The 16311-nt window shown below is 34.2% G+C and overlaps 1 protein-coding gene across 1 annotated transcript; it reads left to right on the forward strand.

Annotated features, from left to right (window-relative positions):
• Positions 1-2761: 2761 nt before the first annotated feature.
• Positions 2762-3706, forward strand: LOC109702507 (olfactory receptor 4A5-like). Its single transcript, XM_020187823.1, has one exon. The coding sequence runs from the start codon at positions 2762-2764 to the stop codon at positions 3704-3706; it is 945 nt and encodes a 314-aa protein (XP_020043412.1).
• The last annotated feature ends 12605 nt before the right edge of the window (positions 3707-16311 follow it).

The raw sequence follows: 16311 nt of genomic DNA on the forward strand, positions 1-16311 counted from the left end.
ATAATCCAGTGTTTATTACTTTGTATTATTATTTAGCTGTTATGTTAATGAAGAAATATAAATATTTTAGATATATTTTGAACTAGAGAATTTAAAACCACATATCATCTCAAGTGTTTAGAGGATAAGGGAACACATGTCTATTATGTTCTGAAATTTTCATAAGGGAATCTTAAAATCATCCCAGATAATAGGTTAGTATGTATACATCAAGAAACACTTGATCTGAAAAGTACCTCATTGTCAGTTTGATTTATTAATTTCTTTTTATAAAGTAATACATAGTATATTTTTGAAGTTACAGGACTATCTTTTCTAAAAGTTGTGTTCTTTAAAACTCTATTAAATTATTTTTATAGAAAAGTGCAAAATTAATGGATTAGTTGAAAGCAGTTGTACTATTCTTCAGTTTCTATTTTATCAATGCTTTTATGTCCTATCATGTAGCTCTCATAGGTTTAAGTATGGAGCAGTCGAAGCAGGGTATTTTTACTCTGTAATATAATAATTAAAATATTCTATGGAAGATTTGTTCTGGTGCAACTCTGGATTGACAATTAATGAGAATAAATATACTAAGACATGCAGAAAGTAAGATGTGAAAGAGACAGAATTGGACACAAACTACTTTATACTCTTATGTACTATAAAAGTTGTGCACTAATCAGTTTATGGTTTTAAGAATGACAACTCCATAGTCAGATGGAATCAATACTGTGAATGAGACATGTGGAAGGTTCATCACAGTTGGCTCCAGAAGAAAACGCAAACTCTTTATCCTTCTCCACAAAGAAGTCAATGCAAATGGGATTTTCTTGCTTTTTTATAACCAAAACATATTCTTTTTTACATAAGTATTGCTAGTATTTATATATAATAAAATAGATGACTTTTAAAAAATTTTCTTTTATTCATATGTGCATACAATGTTTGGGTTATTTCTCTTCCCTTTTAAGACATGCAATTTTGTCCTATGTTCAAAAAGGGGCTCATGAGTTAAAAAATACTATTCTTTATATCCTATAATTCTATATTGACAGAGATCATGATTTATTCTGATCCAATGCTCACAATTATAATGTTCTTGGGCTGAAACACTTGATAATTTTGATAACAGATATTATTTATTTATATTTTATCATGTGTTGAGAAGTTAGAGTATTTTTCATTTAACAACCAAAAAATAAATAAATAACCCTAGAAGGCAGATGTTATGTAAAATAATGTAGTCATGTAAAAACTGATGATATTGAAACACAGGGAAGTTTATTAAGTTGCCCAAGTCCACACAGATAGTAAGTAAATGAATCTGGGATTACAACACAAGTCTTATACGTCTAGTGTGACATTATTCACCACTGTACTACAATCTATCCAAGAATGTCTTGAATCTTATCTCTGTAAACTCTGGATTAAAAACTAAAGAGCCATTATTTGCTCACAGTAGTTACCCTTTATCAAAGGATAGCACTTTTTTAGCAGCACTGGGATTTGAACTCAGGGCCTCAAGTTTGCTAGGCAGGTGTTCTACCACTTGAGCCACACCCCTAACCCCAGTGGATAGCATTTTAAAGAAACAGTAATAAGCTTGGAAATTGTTGTTTGAATGTCAAAAATGTGAAAAAAGAAAAAATGTCCACAGTATAAAAAGGTAAGTCTTAATGAATAGTGTGGCAGATAGGTGGGCTGGAAAGGATTGATATCCAGTTTGCATTTATTTACAAAGTGGAAGCTGACATTTGTAATTACATTTTTAGAAAATGACCCAAATCTATGCCTTTTCACTTGAATATGCTACTTTTTGGAATCTAGACATGGTAGTTCTATTTTGAACACTCTTTATATCTAGAATGCCTCATGTGTAAAACCAAGGTCCACTGTTTTCTATTTCTTTTGTCACTTTCTATATTCTTCAATAAAAAGTTTACTAGTTGCTGATTTAGCAGTTGATGACAGTCAAGGAGAGTTCAGATAAGCTTAAAATATTTGCTAAAAATCATAATAGTGAATGTAAGTGTGTTATAAATTGATGTAGGCTCAGATAAAATGGAGAGAATTATAGCTCCTAAAGAAGGTGAGAGTTAGAGTCAGATGAACTAATTGTTACCAGCAACAATGTGCTAATATTGGAGTTATCTGATACAGTTTAAAATCCAGATTTGAGATTTAATAAGAGGCATATGAAGACTGAAAATCCTTAGAAACATGTAGAACATACATGTAACAGTTCAGGGCATAGGATTGAAAAAGACACTACAGGACAGGTACTATTTTTGGTATTATAGACATAAACTGACTCTCCACAAATACAAGAAGTTGAAGGACTGAATCTGTGTTAGTTGATATATTTAGGGTTTATTGTCAAAATTATATAATAGATTTCCTAAAAGGAGAAATATAGTCCCTGTATTTGCTGACATCTGTAACACATTTTGAGTAAACTGTTTTAAATGTATGAATCAGTGAAATACCTTTGACTATTCTTCTCTATGAGATTCACTGAGAGCTAGACATAGAACCTTGTACCTGTAAGCTAAACAGAAAATCCATGGGAAATATAATTATTCAAAACACTTCTATTTAGCTCACTGGAAGAGGAACTCAGAAGATGTTAATGAAATATTTGGTGTGGGTTCACTATGTAGAAGATGCAATGATGATGTGATCCTTAACTTAAGATACCCTACTCTTGTTCACAGTTTCATTGCAGGTTCTGCTCTCCTAAGCTCTCATCTCTGAAGCAATCATGAGAGAAGAGTAAATGGGACAGAGAAACAATGTCACAGAATTTGTCTTCCTGGGACTCACTCAGAATCCTGATGGACAGAAAGCATTATTTGTCCTGTTTTTATTTAGCTACATTGTGACAATGGTGGGGAACCTGCTCATTGTGGTGACTGTCATTGCCAGCCCCTCTTTGGGCTCCCCAATGTACTTCTTCCTTGCCTATCTGTCACTCATGGATGCTGTTTTTTCCACTTCTGTTTCACCCAGGATGATTATAGACTTGCTCTCTGAGAACAAGAACATTTCCTTTTCAGCTTGTATGGGCCAACTCTTTATAGGCCATTTCTTTGGTGGTGCTGAGATCTTCCTTCTGGTGATGATGGCCTACGATCGCTATGTGGCCATCTGTAAGCCATTGCATTATTTGACTATCATGAATAGAAAGGTTTGTATCCTCCTGTTGTTGTTGGCCTGGGCTGGAGGTTTTGTACACTCTGTGATTCAGCTTGTTTTTGTGTATAGTCTCCCTTTCTGTGGTCCCAATGTCATTGACCACTTCATCTGTGACATGTACCCATTACTAAAACTTGCATGCACTGACACCTATTTCATTGGCCTCACGGTGGTTGCTAATGGTGGGGCAATCTGTATGTTGGTCTTTATCCTTCTCCTAATCTCCTATGGAATTATCTTAAACTCTCTTAAGACTCACAGTCAGGAAAGGAGGCGCAAAGCCCTGTCAACCTGCAGCTCACACATCACTGTTGTTGTCTTCTTTTTTGTTCCCTGTATTTTTATGTATGTTAGACCTGTTTCCAACTTTCCAATTGATAAATTTGTGACCATTTTTTATACAATTATTACTCCTATGTTAAATCCTTTAATATACACCTTGAGAAATTCAGAGATGAAAAATTGTATGGCAAAACTCTGGTGTAAAATGTTAAGTATAGATAGAATAAGAATGCCTCCACACTGAATAGAATACCAACTCTAAAGCAAATATAGTCAGCAAATTTTAGCAAAGGATGATGTAGTCTACTCAATGTATTCTGACTAATGGATTATCTATATTCAAAGCTATCAAAGAATCAGAATAAATTATCCTTTGTGGTTAGAATCAATGTTATACAAAATTTCTGGTCGAAGAAGAAAAGGCAAAAGGTTTGTTTTATTATAAGTAAAAAATGGAGCAAATCTTGTAACTTTATCTTTCTCAGTTAAGATTGGATTGAAACTTAGAAAAAAATGACTTATTGCTTGCAACCAATTAGATAAAAGATTATTTTGGAAATTTCTGATCAACCACATTTATGAGAATTGAATCCAGCTACATGATAAATTTCTTAGTTTTATAAAAGAGGTTTTGAATTGAGATTGGCCATTATTCCCTTAATAAAACAAATCTATGTACCTGCATTTTGAACTTTGTTTTAGGATTACTACCACTTCTCTGGCAATGTCTACATTAAGGGTACTTGGATGCTGTATGATATTGTTTCCAAGTAATGACACTGTCATTGAACAGGTTTGTTAGGTGCAAAGTGTTTTGACGATGAAACCAGTTTCTAGATCTTGGTGATGGGATAGATACTTGTTTTTAGAAGGTCATACTAAGCTGACTTATATGCATATTTTATATAACTTCTCGGTACTCAGCATGTGCAAATTTGCCAGTTTCAAAGAGTAGGTATTTCTATTTTGGATTTCCTGATGTAGAAGAAATAGGTAAAGGAAGTGTTATTTTAGGTAAGCATCATGTTCCTTAGGACGTTGTATTCAATTTGAATATTTTATAGACTTAAAAGAATGCATTTTGGTATAATCAAGATGTTGTTTGATCTTATCTAAAAAGGAAGTTTTGTAAATATGTTGCCATCTTGGAACATCTGGGATGTTCCAAGAAGATAAAGTTCCTTTCATTGCAATATGGAACCAGCACCTATGTTTCATAGTGGTTTTCTTTGTACAAATTTTGAAGTAAATTTTACCATTCACATTTAAGGTGTACATCACTATGGTATGTGAAATCTGTAAATAATAAAATTTTTACTAAAGTGAACAAATTTACTCATCACGTAGATACCCATATTTTTGTCTTTGTTGGAAGAGCAGCTAAAGTCTATTTATTTGTCATCAGCTCCCAATACACACAATGTTCTTACAGTTGCCTGTTATCCAGAGGATACAAAGTAGCAGATGCAGATGTGTCAGATGAGTAAGTCTAGAGATCTGATATAAAAGAAGTTTACTTTTATGACTAAAAATATATTTTAAAACTTCTGTTATTTTGAAATGTTAAACTAAATTTTTAGTTACATCCAATACTATGTGCAATTTGTTTAAAATTTTGTCTCCTATAACCTAGAATATTATCAAAATCATTGAAACTATTTGTATGTACATTTGTGATGCATTCCCATATCTTTGCCCTAAGGTAATCCTAATGCTAAACTTCTTAAAGTCATAGTTTAAAAAGTTTAACTACAAGTATAAGTAGTCATAAAATATATAACTTAGATTTTATGTTAATTAGGATGTTTATATATTCCCTGATACAGATGATTGCATTCTCCTAATGCTGTATTTTAAGATGCTCTTCCACCAGCAGTGAATTACAGTTCCATGGCTCTACATCCTCACCAACACTTGGTGAGGATGTTGATATATTTGTGATTGGAATGGTGAGCACAAGACTGTTAGATGCTCTGAGTTTGATTTTCCTTATTGCTACTGAAAGTTGAGCATATTGACATGATGATTAGGCATCTAGTTCTTACAATTTTATATGAAATATCTATCTCTTTTGCCAAACTTTTATGTGTTGTTTTCCAATTACCATTGAATTGTTGGAGTTCTTTAGGAGCATGTGCAGTAATTCATATTTTTATATGGGTCACAATGTCTTCTTTATTTGTGTCATGTTTTTTATACACTGTTTTCACTTATCATAATGAATAAGAACATCTGTATGATTTAACTTTATTTTTAGTTATTTTAAATATACATAATTGTTCAACAAAACTGTTCATATTTATTACATTCACATGCTATTTTGATGCATGTACTCATAATAGAGTAGTTCAATTTAGCCGATTTATACATGCATTACCTCACTTAGCATTCTGTTGTGGAGAAAACACAGTATAACTTTTAGCCATTTTCGTTGGGAAAATTGCTTTCTCACAATCATAGAAGTTGTTTTCTGTTGTTCTCAAAACATTTTCAATACTTAATTTTCAGTACTAAGGACTGAACTCAGGGCTTCACACATGGTAGGCAAGTACTCTACCACTTGAGCTATTGCACCCAGTTCAACACATTTTTTTAAATTCCAGGCTTTTCCCCAGTCTGATGTACCATATGCATTATACCTTATTCAAATAATACATACTATTTGTACATTTATATAATATGAATGTCATAACATCCATGACAAACCCTAAAAACTCAGATATAACAACTGCCATGAAAAAACTCTCGCAAAGAAAAGTCACTTCAGGTAGTAAATAAATGAGTCACCTACCATTAGAATAGACATTTAACTGTTGGGCATATGTTCCTTAAACCAAGAAATTTTCTCAAATCAGATGCTAATTCCCTTATTCTTAAAGCATTTATGAAAAGTATAAAGTATGACCCTTGTGTTTGTAATACCAATCACAGTAGAAATAAGTTCTATAATATAAGCTATCAGTGTATTTGGAACAGTGTAATGAATGTGTGGTAGAATGTCAGAAATAATATGTGTATGAATTATTGAATGAAAAATTGAACTACACTGATTTAAAATATTTTTCTCTTAAATTAAGTTTTAATAAATTTCATTTTTTTCTCTATTCATTTATTCATACATTGTTTGTATCATTTTTCACCCCCTATCCTCTCCCCCACAAAACCCCTTGCTTTCAGGCAGAAAATGTTCAGCCCTTTTCTCCAATTTTGTTGAAGAAAGGACATATGCAATAATAAGAAAGACATAGCATTTTTGATAGTTGAGAAAAGGATAACTATATAGAGAGATTCCTAGCATTGCTTCCATGCACAAGTGTATTACAACCCGAACTGATTCATCTCTACCTGACCTCTTCACTACTTCCTGTCCACCTTCCCATATTGACCTCTGTCACTTGAAGGTTACTGTATTAGCTCTCTGCGGTGGGGACATTAAACACTTTCATGTTTTGGGTTTTCTACCTATCCCCATTCCTTCCACATGTGCTGTTCCCTTAGCCTGTGACACAAGTCCAACAACATTACTGCCTTTTCCCTAATCTAAAGTCCACATATGAGGGAAAACATATGATTTTTGGTTTTCTGAGCCTGGCTAACCTCGCTCAGGATGATGTTTTCCAGTTCCATCTGTTTACTTGTGAATGATAAGATTTCATTTTTCATGGCTGAGTAAAACTCCATTGTGTATAGATACCACTTTTTCTTAATCCATTCATCAGTAGTGGGGCATCTCGGCTATTTCCATAACTTGGCTATTGTGAATAGTGCTGCAATAAACAGGGTGTGCAGGTGCCTCTGGAATAACCTGAGTCACATTCCTTTGGGTATATCCCTAGGAGTGGGATTGCTGGATTGTATGGCAGATCTATGTTAGTTTTTTAAGAACCCTCCATATTGTTTTCCAGAGTGGTTGCACTAACTTTCATTCCCACCAGCAGTGTATGAGGGTTCCTTTTGTTCCCACATCTTCGCCAACACCTGTTGGTTGGTGGTGCTTTTGGTGATAGCTATTCTAACAGGGGTGAGGTGGAATCTTAGTGTGGTTTTGATTTCCATTTCTTTTATGGCCAGAGATGGTGAGCATTCTTTCATGTGTTTTTTGGCCATTTGAATTTCTTCTTTTGAAAAAGTTTTGTTTAGTTCAGTTGCCTATTTCCTTATTGGTTCACTGATTTGGGGAGAGTTTAGTTTTTTGAGTTCCCTATATATTTTGGTTATCAGTCCTTTGTCTGATGTATATCTGGAAAATATTTTCTTCCACTCTGTGGGTGGTCTCTTCAGTTTAGAGACCATTTCTTTTGTTGTACAGAGGCTAATTAGTTTTATGAAGTCCCATTTGTCCATCCTTTCTCTTAGTTGCTCAGCTGCTGGCATTCTGCTGAGGAAGTCCTTGCCTACACCTATTGCTTTCAGAGTATTCCCTGCTCCTTTCTGTACTAGCTTCAGAGTTTTGAATATGATATTAAGGTCCATGATCCATTTTGAGTTGATAGTAGTATAGGGTGATAAACATAGATTTAGTTTCAGTTTTTTGCAGGCAGATAACCACTTTTTCCAGGAACACTTGTTGAAGATGCTGTATTTTCTCTGTCATATGTTTTGGCACCTTTGTCAAAAATAAGGTGGGCATAGCTGTGTATTCATATCTGGGTCCTCTATTCCGTTCCACTGGCCTTCATGTCTGTTTTTTCTTTTTGACAATACTGTGCTGTTTTTATTGCTATTGCTTTGTAATATAGTTTGAAGTCAGGTATTGTGATCCCTCCAACACTGCTCTTTTTGCTGAATATTGCCTTGGCCATTTGAGGTCTCTTGTGTTTCCAAATGAATCTTACGGTAGATTTTTCAATCTCTGTGATGAATGCCATTGGAATTTTGATGGGAATTGCATTAAAAATGTAGATTGCTTTTGGTAGTGTAGCCACTTTTGCTATGTTGATTCTACCAACCCATGAGCATGGTAGATCTTTCCACATTCTGTCATCTTCATTGATCTCTTTCTTCAGGGGTTTGTATTTCTCCTTGTAGAGATCATTCACATCCTTTGTTAAGTTTTCCTAGGTATTTGATTTTTTTTGAGGCCTTTGAAAATGGATTTTTTTCCATATATGTTTTCTGAAATTCTCTGTTGTAGGTGTATAGAAAGCTAATGATTTTTGTGAGTTGATTTTGTATCCTGCCACCTTGCTCTACTGTTTATGGTATCTAGGAGTTTTGGGGTAGAATTTTTTTGGGTCTTTAAGATATAGGATCATGTCATCTGCAAATAGGGATATTTTGACAGTTTCTTTACCTATTTGTATAGTTGTTATTTGTTCTTCTTGACTAATTGCTCTGGCTAGGAATTCCAGGACTATGTTGAATAGGAGTGGGGATAGTGGGCACCTTTGTCTTGTTCCTGATTTTAGGGGAAATGGCTTCAGATTTTCTCCATTAAGTATGATATTGGCTATAGGTTTGTCATATATACTCTGTACAGTGTTGAGGTACATTCCTTCTATTCCTGATTTTCTTAGAGATTTTATCATGAGGTGGTGTTAGATCATATCACAGGCTTTTTCTGCATCTATTGAGATGATCAAGTGGTTCTGTCTTTGCTTCTATTGATGTGCTGTATTACATTTATAGATTTGTATATGTTGAAATACCCCTGCATCCCTGGGATGAAGCCAACTTGGTCATGGTGAATGATCTTTCTGATGTGTTCTTGGATTCAGGTTGGCATTATTTTATTGAGTTTTTTGCATCAATGTTCATTAAGGAGATTGGCCTATAGTTCTCCTTTTTGGAGGTACCCTTGTCTGGTTTTGGGATGAGTGTAATACTGGCTTCATAGAATGAGTTAGACAGTGTTCCTTCCCTTTTTATTTTTTGGAAAAGTTTAAGGACAGTGGTATTAGTTTTTCTTTAAAGTCTGTTAGAATTCATCAGAGAATTCCTCAGTTCCTGGACTTTTCTTCTTGGGAAACTCTTTATTGCTGCATTGTTGCTTTAATTTCATTTTGTGTTATAGATCTGTTCAGGTGATTAATATCCTCTTGGTTCAATTTTGGATGGACAAAATTATCTAGAAATTTGTCCATTTCTCCAAGATTTTCAAATTTATAAAATATAGGTTCTTAAAGTAGTCTCTGATGATTCCTTAGATTTTTGTTTTATCTCCCTTTTTTCATTTCTGATTTTCTGATTTGGTTTTTTTCTCTCCTCATTTTAGTCAGGTTTGCCAGGAGTCTGTCAGTATTGTTTATTTTTTAGAGAACCAGCTTATTGTTTCATTGATTCTTTGTATGTTTTTTTTGTTTCTATTTCATTAGTTTTGGCCCTTATTTTTATTATTTCTCTCCTTCTGCTTGTCTTGGGTTTTTCTTGTTCTTGTTTTTCTAGGAGTTTGAGATGTAGCATTAAGTCATTGATTTGAAATCTTTGTGTCCTTTTAACATATGCACTCATGGCTTTATACTTTCCTCTTAGGACTGCCTTTGCTGTGTCCCACAGGTTCTGGTAGGTCGTGTTTTCATTTTCATTAACTTCCAGGAGCATTTTAATTTCCTTTTTTTATATCAACAATGTCCCACTGATCATTGAGCAATATGTTGTTCAGCTTCCAAATGTTTGCATGTTTTTTACTGTTGTTTTTGTTGTTGATTTCTGGTTTTAATGCATTGTGATCAAATAGAATGCATGGGATTATTTCTGTTTTCTTATAGTGGCTGACACTTGCTTTGTGCCTCTTGTACGTTTGGTTAACCATGTCTGGTAACATCTCCATGATATTCTCAGTGATTATTTGCAGAATTTCTTCTTTAAGGTAATTTTTGTGGGTGTTGGGTTCCTTGGCATCATTTATCTTTGTTTTGTTGGACTCTGGGACTGGGCATCTGTTTTCTTCATTTATCTCTGAATCTTGTATTAAATTATTTTTGGGGGGAGAATGATTTCCATCCCTTTTTTGTCTTCCCATTGCTCCACTTGGTACTGTGCCACTATGTTTTTGATAGGCTACTTGGTGATTTCAGTCACCTGCTTTCTTTCCCTTGGTTTAATTTTGTTTTTTGGCTGCATTGGGTTTTTAGCTAAGGGTGTGTGCTATTTATGTCCCTGTCTGTGTGTAATGTAGTGTTAACTAATTCACAATAGTAAAACTAACAAAAAAAACCCCAAAAGAAAAAAAAAAACCCAAACCCCCAAAGAAATCAATGGGAAGAGATGAAGAAACAAACACAAACAAATAAGAAGCAAAACAAACAAACAAACAAACAAATTCCAGGTTCAGGAACAATAGAATTTTTGTCTTCCTTTAAGTTGTGGTGTTAATCCTCCATCATCCAGTCTTGGTGTTGGTATTTAAGCCAAAATTCTGTCATAGTCTCCCCTTGTGGTTGGGTAGTGTTTTCTTTTCTGCTTCTGTATTTCAGTGGCAGCTGTTTGGTCAGCTCCTCCCTCAGTGAGGTGTGGCAGTTTGAGTTTGTATGTTGTCCTGCTTTGGAGTTGGCTTTTCACTGTGCTTGATTACTGGGGACTTGTTTCTTTGCCTTGCCCCTTTCTCTGGGGCAAGGTCAGTGATCTGTCAGCAGGACCCCTACTGTCAGCATGTTGTGGTGGTTTGCTGTTTGTTTTTTAATTTTGCAGGGCTGTTTGACTTTGGATGTTGTTCACTGGCTCAGGAAATGAGCTTTGTGGACCCTTTTTCAGGCATTGGCTTATTACCCACCCACTGTTTACTCTCCTGCCCTTCCAGCTTTTGTTTACTGAAGGTTTGTGCTGAGATCATCTCCTTGCTCCTCCCCCCTTCTCTGGTGCACTTTCAGCTTCCTGCCCCCTCTGCTGTGTGCTAGTTTTCAGTTTGTTGTTTATTCAGGTTTTTTTTTTCGTGTGTGTGTGTGTGTGTGTGTGTGTGTGTGTGTGTGGTCAGTCTGCCCAGTGGGCTATGCTGGTTTATCCCAGGGGTGGCTGGGGGATACTGCATGATGCTTGGCACTGACCTGTTTGGTCTGCTGAATGTCTCTCAAGCAGGTTTAGAGCTGGTGTCTGGCGACTTTGGCAGCCCTCCTGTTTTCTCAGCGTAACGTGGCATGGAGAAGCTTTCTGTGGGCTAGGGGTTCAGGGTGTCGAAGTTTTGATTCTCCTTGGTGCTGTATTTCCTCCAAGTGTGGTTCCAGCATCTCAGAAAGGTTTTTGATTCGTGGAGCTCACACTGTCTGCTTCTGCCTGCTGGTCACTGTCTTGGATCTGACTATTGTTTCTTTATGCCTTAGCCAATACTTTAATTGCAACTTCCTGATCCAGATGGTTTCTCCCCTTCAAATAATTGCAAACAAGATTAACATCTCATTCAGGAACTACTTCAGTTGGCTTTTGGCTTTCTCTGGTTTATATTCCTTGGCCTTCTGTAGCTGCCCTGCCATTGTTTTCAAGAGGGACAAAACCTTAAATTTCATTGTAAGTAATTCATTTATTTTGTTACTTACTTTGCCATTCTTTGTTTTGTTGTTAGATTATTTTCTTTACTTTTCATTCTTTTTTAATTATATTAGTCTAATATGTAATATTAAACACTATGTTTTATTTGATTTCAATTGGATTGCATTGAAATTGGTATAACAGCTTTACTTTTTAAAATATAGAATGCAGGGTATAATGATAATAATAAATATTAACAATAGAACCCATATAAAATAATAAAAGTTCAGGGAAAAAACCCTACTTGTCCTCCACCAGAGTCTCCAAGTGAAATGCAAGCATGGCATGGTGTTTCTAAGATTCTTCAAGTATTTATTCTTGACAAACACAAGTATATTTACATATATGCATGAGGGGTCATCTGTCTTTGTACAGAAGCTTGCATTTACTCCTCAGTATCTTGAAGATCTTTATAATAATTTACATAGATCTAATTCATTTTCAATTTCCCCTTTATTATGTAATATTCCTGATAAAGGTGTACTAAAATTGATGTATACATTCTAGTTGCTCCCAGTTTTGTTTTATAGCAAGTAATTCTATAGCAAACTCATGAATAAGTTTAAATGAGTGTTCCTAGAAGCTGTGTTGATGAGTCAATTAGTGTATGTATTTAAATGTTGGCTTTCATAGTTATTGCCAAAATGCTATCTGTGATCTTGTTGAATGATGCACTAGTGCTCACAATCAATGAGAATCCCTTTTTTTCCCACATTCTCACAAAACTGCCCTTTTTAATACTATGATTTTTGATAATTTGTTTAAAGAATTATGGTTCATTTGTCTTCTTTAATTCACATTGTTCAATCAAATTTGATTATTTCACGGATATAAAATTCTTTATATGCATTTTCCATGATTTGATCATTAATGCCTTTTACCTGTCATCTGTGATTGCTGATTTTTTCCCAAACTAATTTTATTAGAATGTATTAATTTCCCAAAGTAATAGAATTGACTGTGATATTTTTACATATGCATGTCATTTACTTTGATCCTATTAACCCCTCTACTAACTCTTATGTCCCCTCCTTCTTCCACTTCTTCCCCCATCAGTATTCCTCATAGTCCCCTTTAATTTTCATGACCCTTCCACATTCAGTTCCACATATGAGAGAAAACATGAATCATTGGTGTTTTGAGCCTGGCTTATTTTGTATAACATGGTGATCTGTAGTTCTATTCAGATTTTTTTTTGCATTTTCCTCCAAATGACAAGATTTTCTTTTTCTTTATGGTTGAATAAAACATACATATATATATATAAAACTCACTTTGTCCTTTTCATAGCACTGGGGTTTGAACTCAGGGCCTCACACTTGCAGGCAGTTGCTCTACCTCTTCAGCCAGTCTGCCAGCACTTACTTTTTTTATCCTTTCATCTGTGGATAGGCACATATGCTAACTCTATAACTTGGATATCAAGCATAGTTCTGGAATAGGCATGGGTATTCAGGTATTTCTATAGTAAATTGACTTTGATACTTTCAGATATACACTCAGAAGTGATATTGCTGGATAATATGGTAAGTGTATTTTTAACTTTTTTTAATTTCCAAACTGATTTTCATAGTGCCTGTACTAATTTACAACCCCACCGACAGATGTTAAGTGCTCCTTTTCCTTCTTCCACCATAACTTCATCCTTCATCAGCCTTTGCTTTTTTTTTTTCATGTCTTTTAAGTTTCTTTTTTGGGTGGAGATTTTATTTATTTATTTTACAATTTAGTTGTCATATTATTGTTGTACTAAAGGCACATTGTGACATTTATAAAAGTGCTTACAAAATTATCATAGTTAAATTCATCCCCTCCATCATTCTCCTTGATGATAGCCATTCTAAAAAGCTCATCTTCAATGTTGTGCTTCTTTACTCTGAATGCTTCTCAAGCTTTTATTTTATAATAATATAATTTATTTTTCAGAGCAGTTTTAGACCACCTAAATTTTAACAGAATGTACAGAGGGAGGGTTTCTTTACAACCTCTGTCCCCACATGCATAGCTCCTCCACTTCATCCATTTTCTGTTGCTACAACCAAAGCTTGAGACTGATAACTTTATAAAAAACAGAGATATATTTGTATCCTTATTCAGAAGGCTGGAATGTCAGAGAACATGGCATTAAAATTTGGAGAGAGCTTTCGTGCTATGTCATACCATGATGGTAGAAGGCAGTAGGGCAAGAGAGGGCAAGAGTGAGAGAATCAAACTTGCTTTTATCAGGAACTCACTCTCTTGATGACCCATTTATATAATAACAGCATTGATTCATTTATGAAAACGGAACCCTCATGAACTCATCATCTTTTAAAAAGTCTCACCTCTGGAGCTGGCAGAGTCGCTCAAGCACTTGACTAGCAAATGGGAGGCCCTGAGTTCAATCACCAGTACAGCAAAAAAAAAATGTGTCATCTCTAAATTCTGTTGCACTGCTTCTCATACATGAGACTTACTGGACACAGTCAAACCATACACCCACTGTCAATGTTCTATAACCTAGTGGTTCTGTTGGTTAACCTAATATAACAGCATTATCTTCAAAAGTTTGCATCAGGGTTGGCATTTGGATTTGTATTTTTATGGGCTTGGAAAAATGTATGACATGCATCCACTATTGTAGCATCACATGAAATAATTTCACTAAAATATAAAAATTGTGTGTTCCACCTGTTTGTCTTTCCCCACACCTGGTTACAACTACTGATCTTTTAAATGTCTCCATACTTTTTCCTTTTCCTGAAAGTCATGTAGGTGAAACTATGTAGTATACATTCTTTTAAGTTCAGTTTTATTCACTTGATAACATATATTTAAATTTTCTTGGTCTTTTTTTGCTTGTTACCTGTTTTTTTGGTAACAAACACCATTTCATTGTTTGGATGTACCATAGTTTATGTATCCATTACCCACTGAAAATTTATGCACCCATACTGTTTGCTTCCAAATATTGAGTTCAGTTGTTTATACTATAAAGGTAAATAAATACCTTTATAAATTTAGAAAATTTTCTTATATTCTTGTCTTACTAAGTGTTTTTGTGAGGAAGGGTGTTAAATTTAATTAGCTACTTTACTACGTCTATTGATGTAAATATGATTTTTCTTCTTGATCTTTTGGTCTAATGGATCACATTGATTGATCTTTGTATGCTAAGCCAGCCATGCATACCTGAAATAAAACTCAGTAGGTACCAATGTATAATTATTTTTCTCCATTACTGAATTTGAGTTGCTAATTAGTGTGTCTGGAATTCTTTCTGGACCACTAACTGGAAGTCCTCTGTACTCTCAAATCAGAAGAACTTTAAATGTAATCCAAATTTCTTTGCTTTAATCCTTTATTTTATACTTCCCCTTTCTTATTTCCTATCCTTTCCCTTCACATTAAACTATCTTTCCTAGTATAGAACTTGTCTCACTCATCTCGGTGTTGGATCTTTCTGCATAACAGTATTTCCTATATGCTTGACTTCTCATATTTGGATTTCAGCTTAACTATTGCCCTTAAAATAGGCATTCTTTGATTAGATAAGTTACAGGTTATCTCAGCATTATTTTCTGTCATAATCCCTTAATGGTTATCTAATTTATACTGATCAGGGATTATAATTACTTTTTCAAGTTGTTCCCATTTTTATTTTTTGTATCTGTTACAAGATATAAAGCCAATGTAGGGAGGACTACATCCTGATTTTTTTGTCTTATCATCTATTGTATCAAATTGATAACATAGAACCTGAAACAAAATAAATCTTTGTAATTTTTTTAGCAAAAATGAATGGTTTCTATAACTATGTACATCTTTTAGAAATAACAAATCAAGTATTAGGTAAAAGTAAAAATAATTTGTCCAGGCAAATAACAAATTCATTTCCTTGAACAAATAAACTGGGCTGATGTTTTATTCTTCATTACTAATTGTTTCAAAATATTTCTGAAACAATTTTTTACTTTTTCATATTCTGGATTCTAAGTCATGTGATTTATTTAACTGTATCTTTACATATATATATACTTTTCAAATTGAAGAGAATTCCCAGTGAATTTAATTAAGGAAGAATCCATCTTGGACACATGCCAATTGCAGGAGTCTATGATTAATGCTGTTATGAGGAATAACATCTTCACTGACTACTTTTCCCCCTGTCAGATAGAAGATACTGTCACCATTGTAACTGACATAATTATTTCAGAAGGTATTTTAGGCTTAAAGCATGATCTGAAAATGCATGCAAATGATCTGTCAAGTTCTCAAGTATTTGGTTATACCAACATAAGACAGGAAAAGGGCTTATCAGCTGGATGGTACTTATTCTTTATTGAAGTTATTAGAGATGAACTTGTGAGACAAAACCTTGCCGACTAAAAAGAATAGTTTTTATCTTCT

Source organism: Castor canadensis, chromosome 1 (genome assembly GCF_047511655.1).
Source record: "Castor canadensis chromosome 1, mCasCan1.hap1v2, whole genome shotgun sequence".
Lineage (NCBI taxonomy): Eukaryota > Metazoa > Chordata > Mammalia > Rodentia > Castoridae > Castor > Castor canadensis.

Excerpts from the sequence above, each read along its gene's own strand:
- LOC109702507 (XM_020187823.1), top strand. The coding sequence starts at position 2,762 with ATGGGACAGAGAAACAATGTCACAGAATTTGTCTTCCTGGGACTCACT.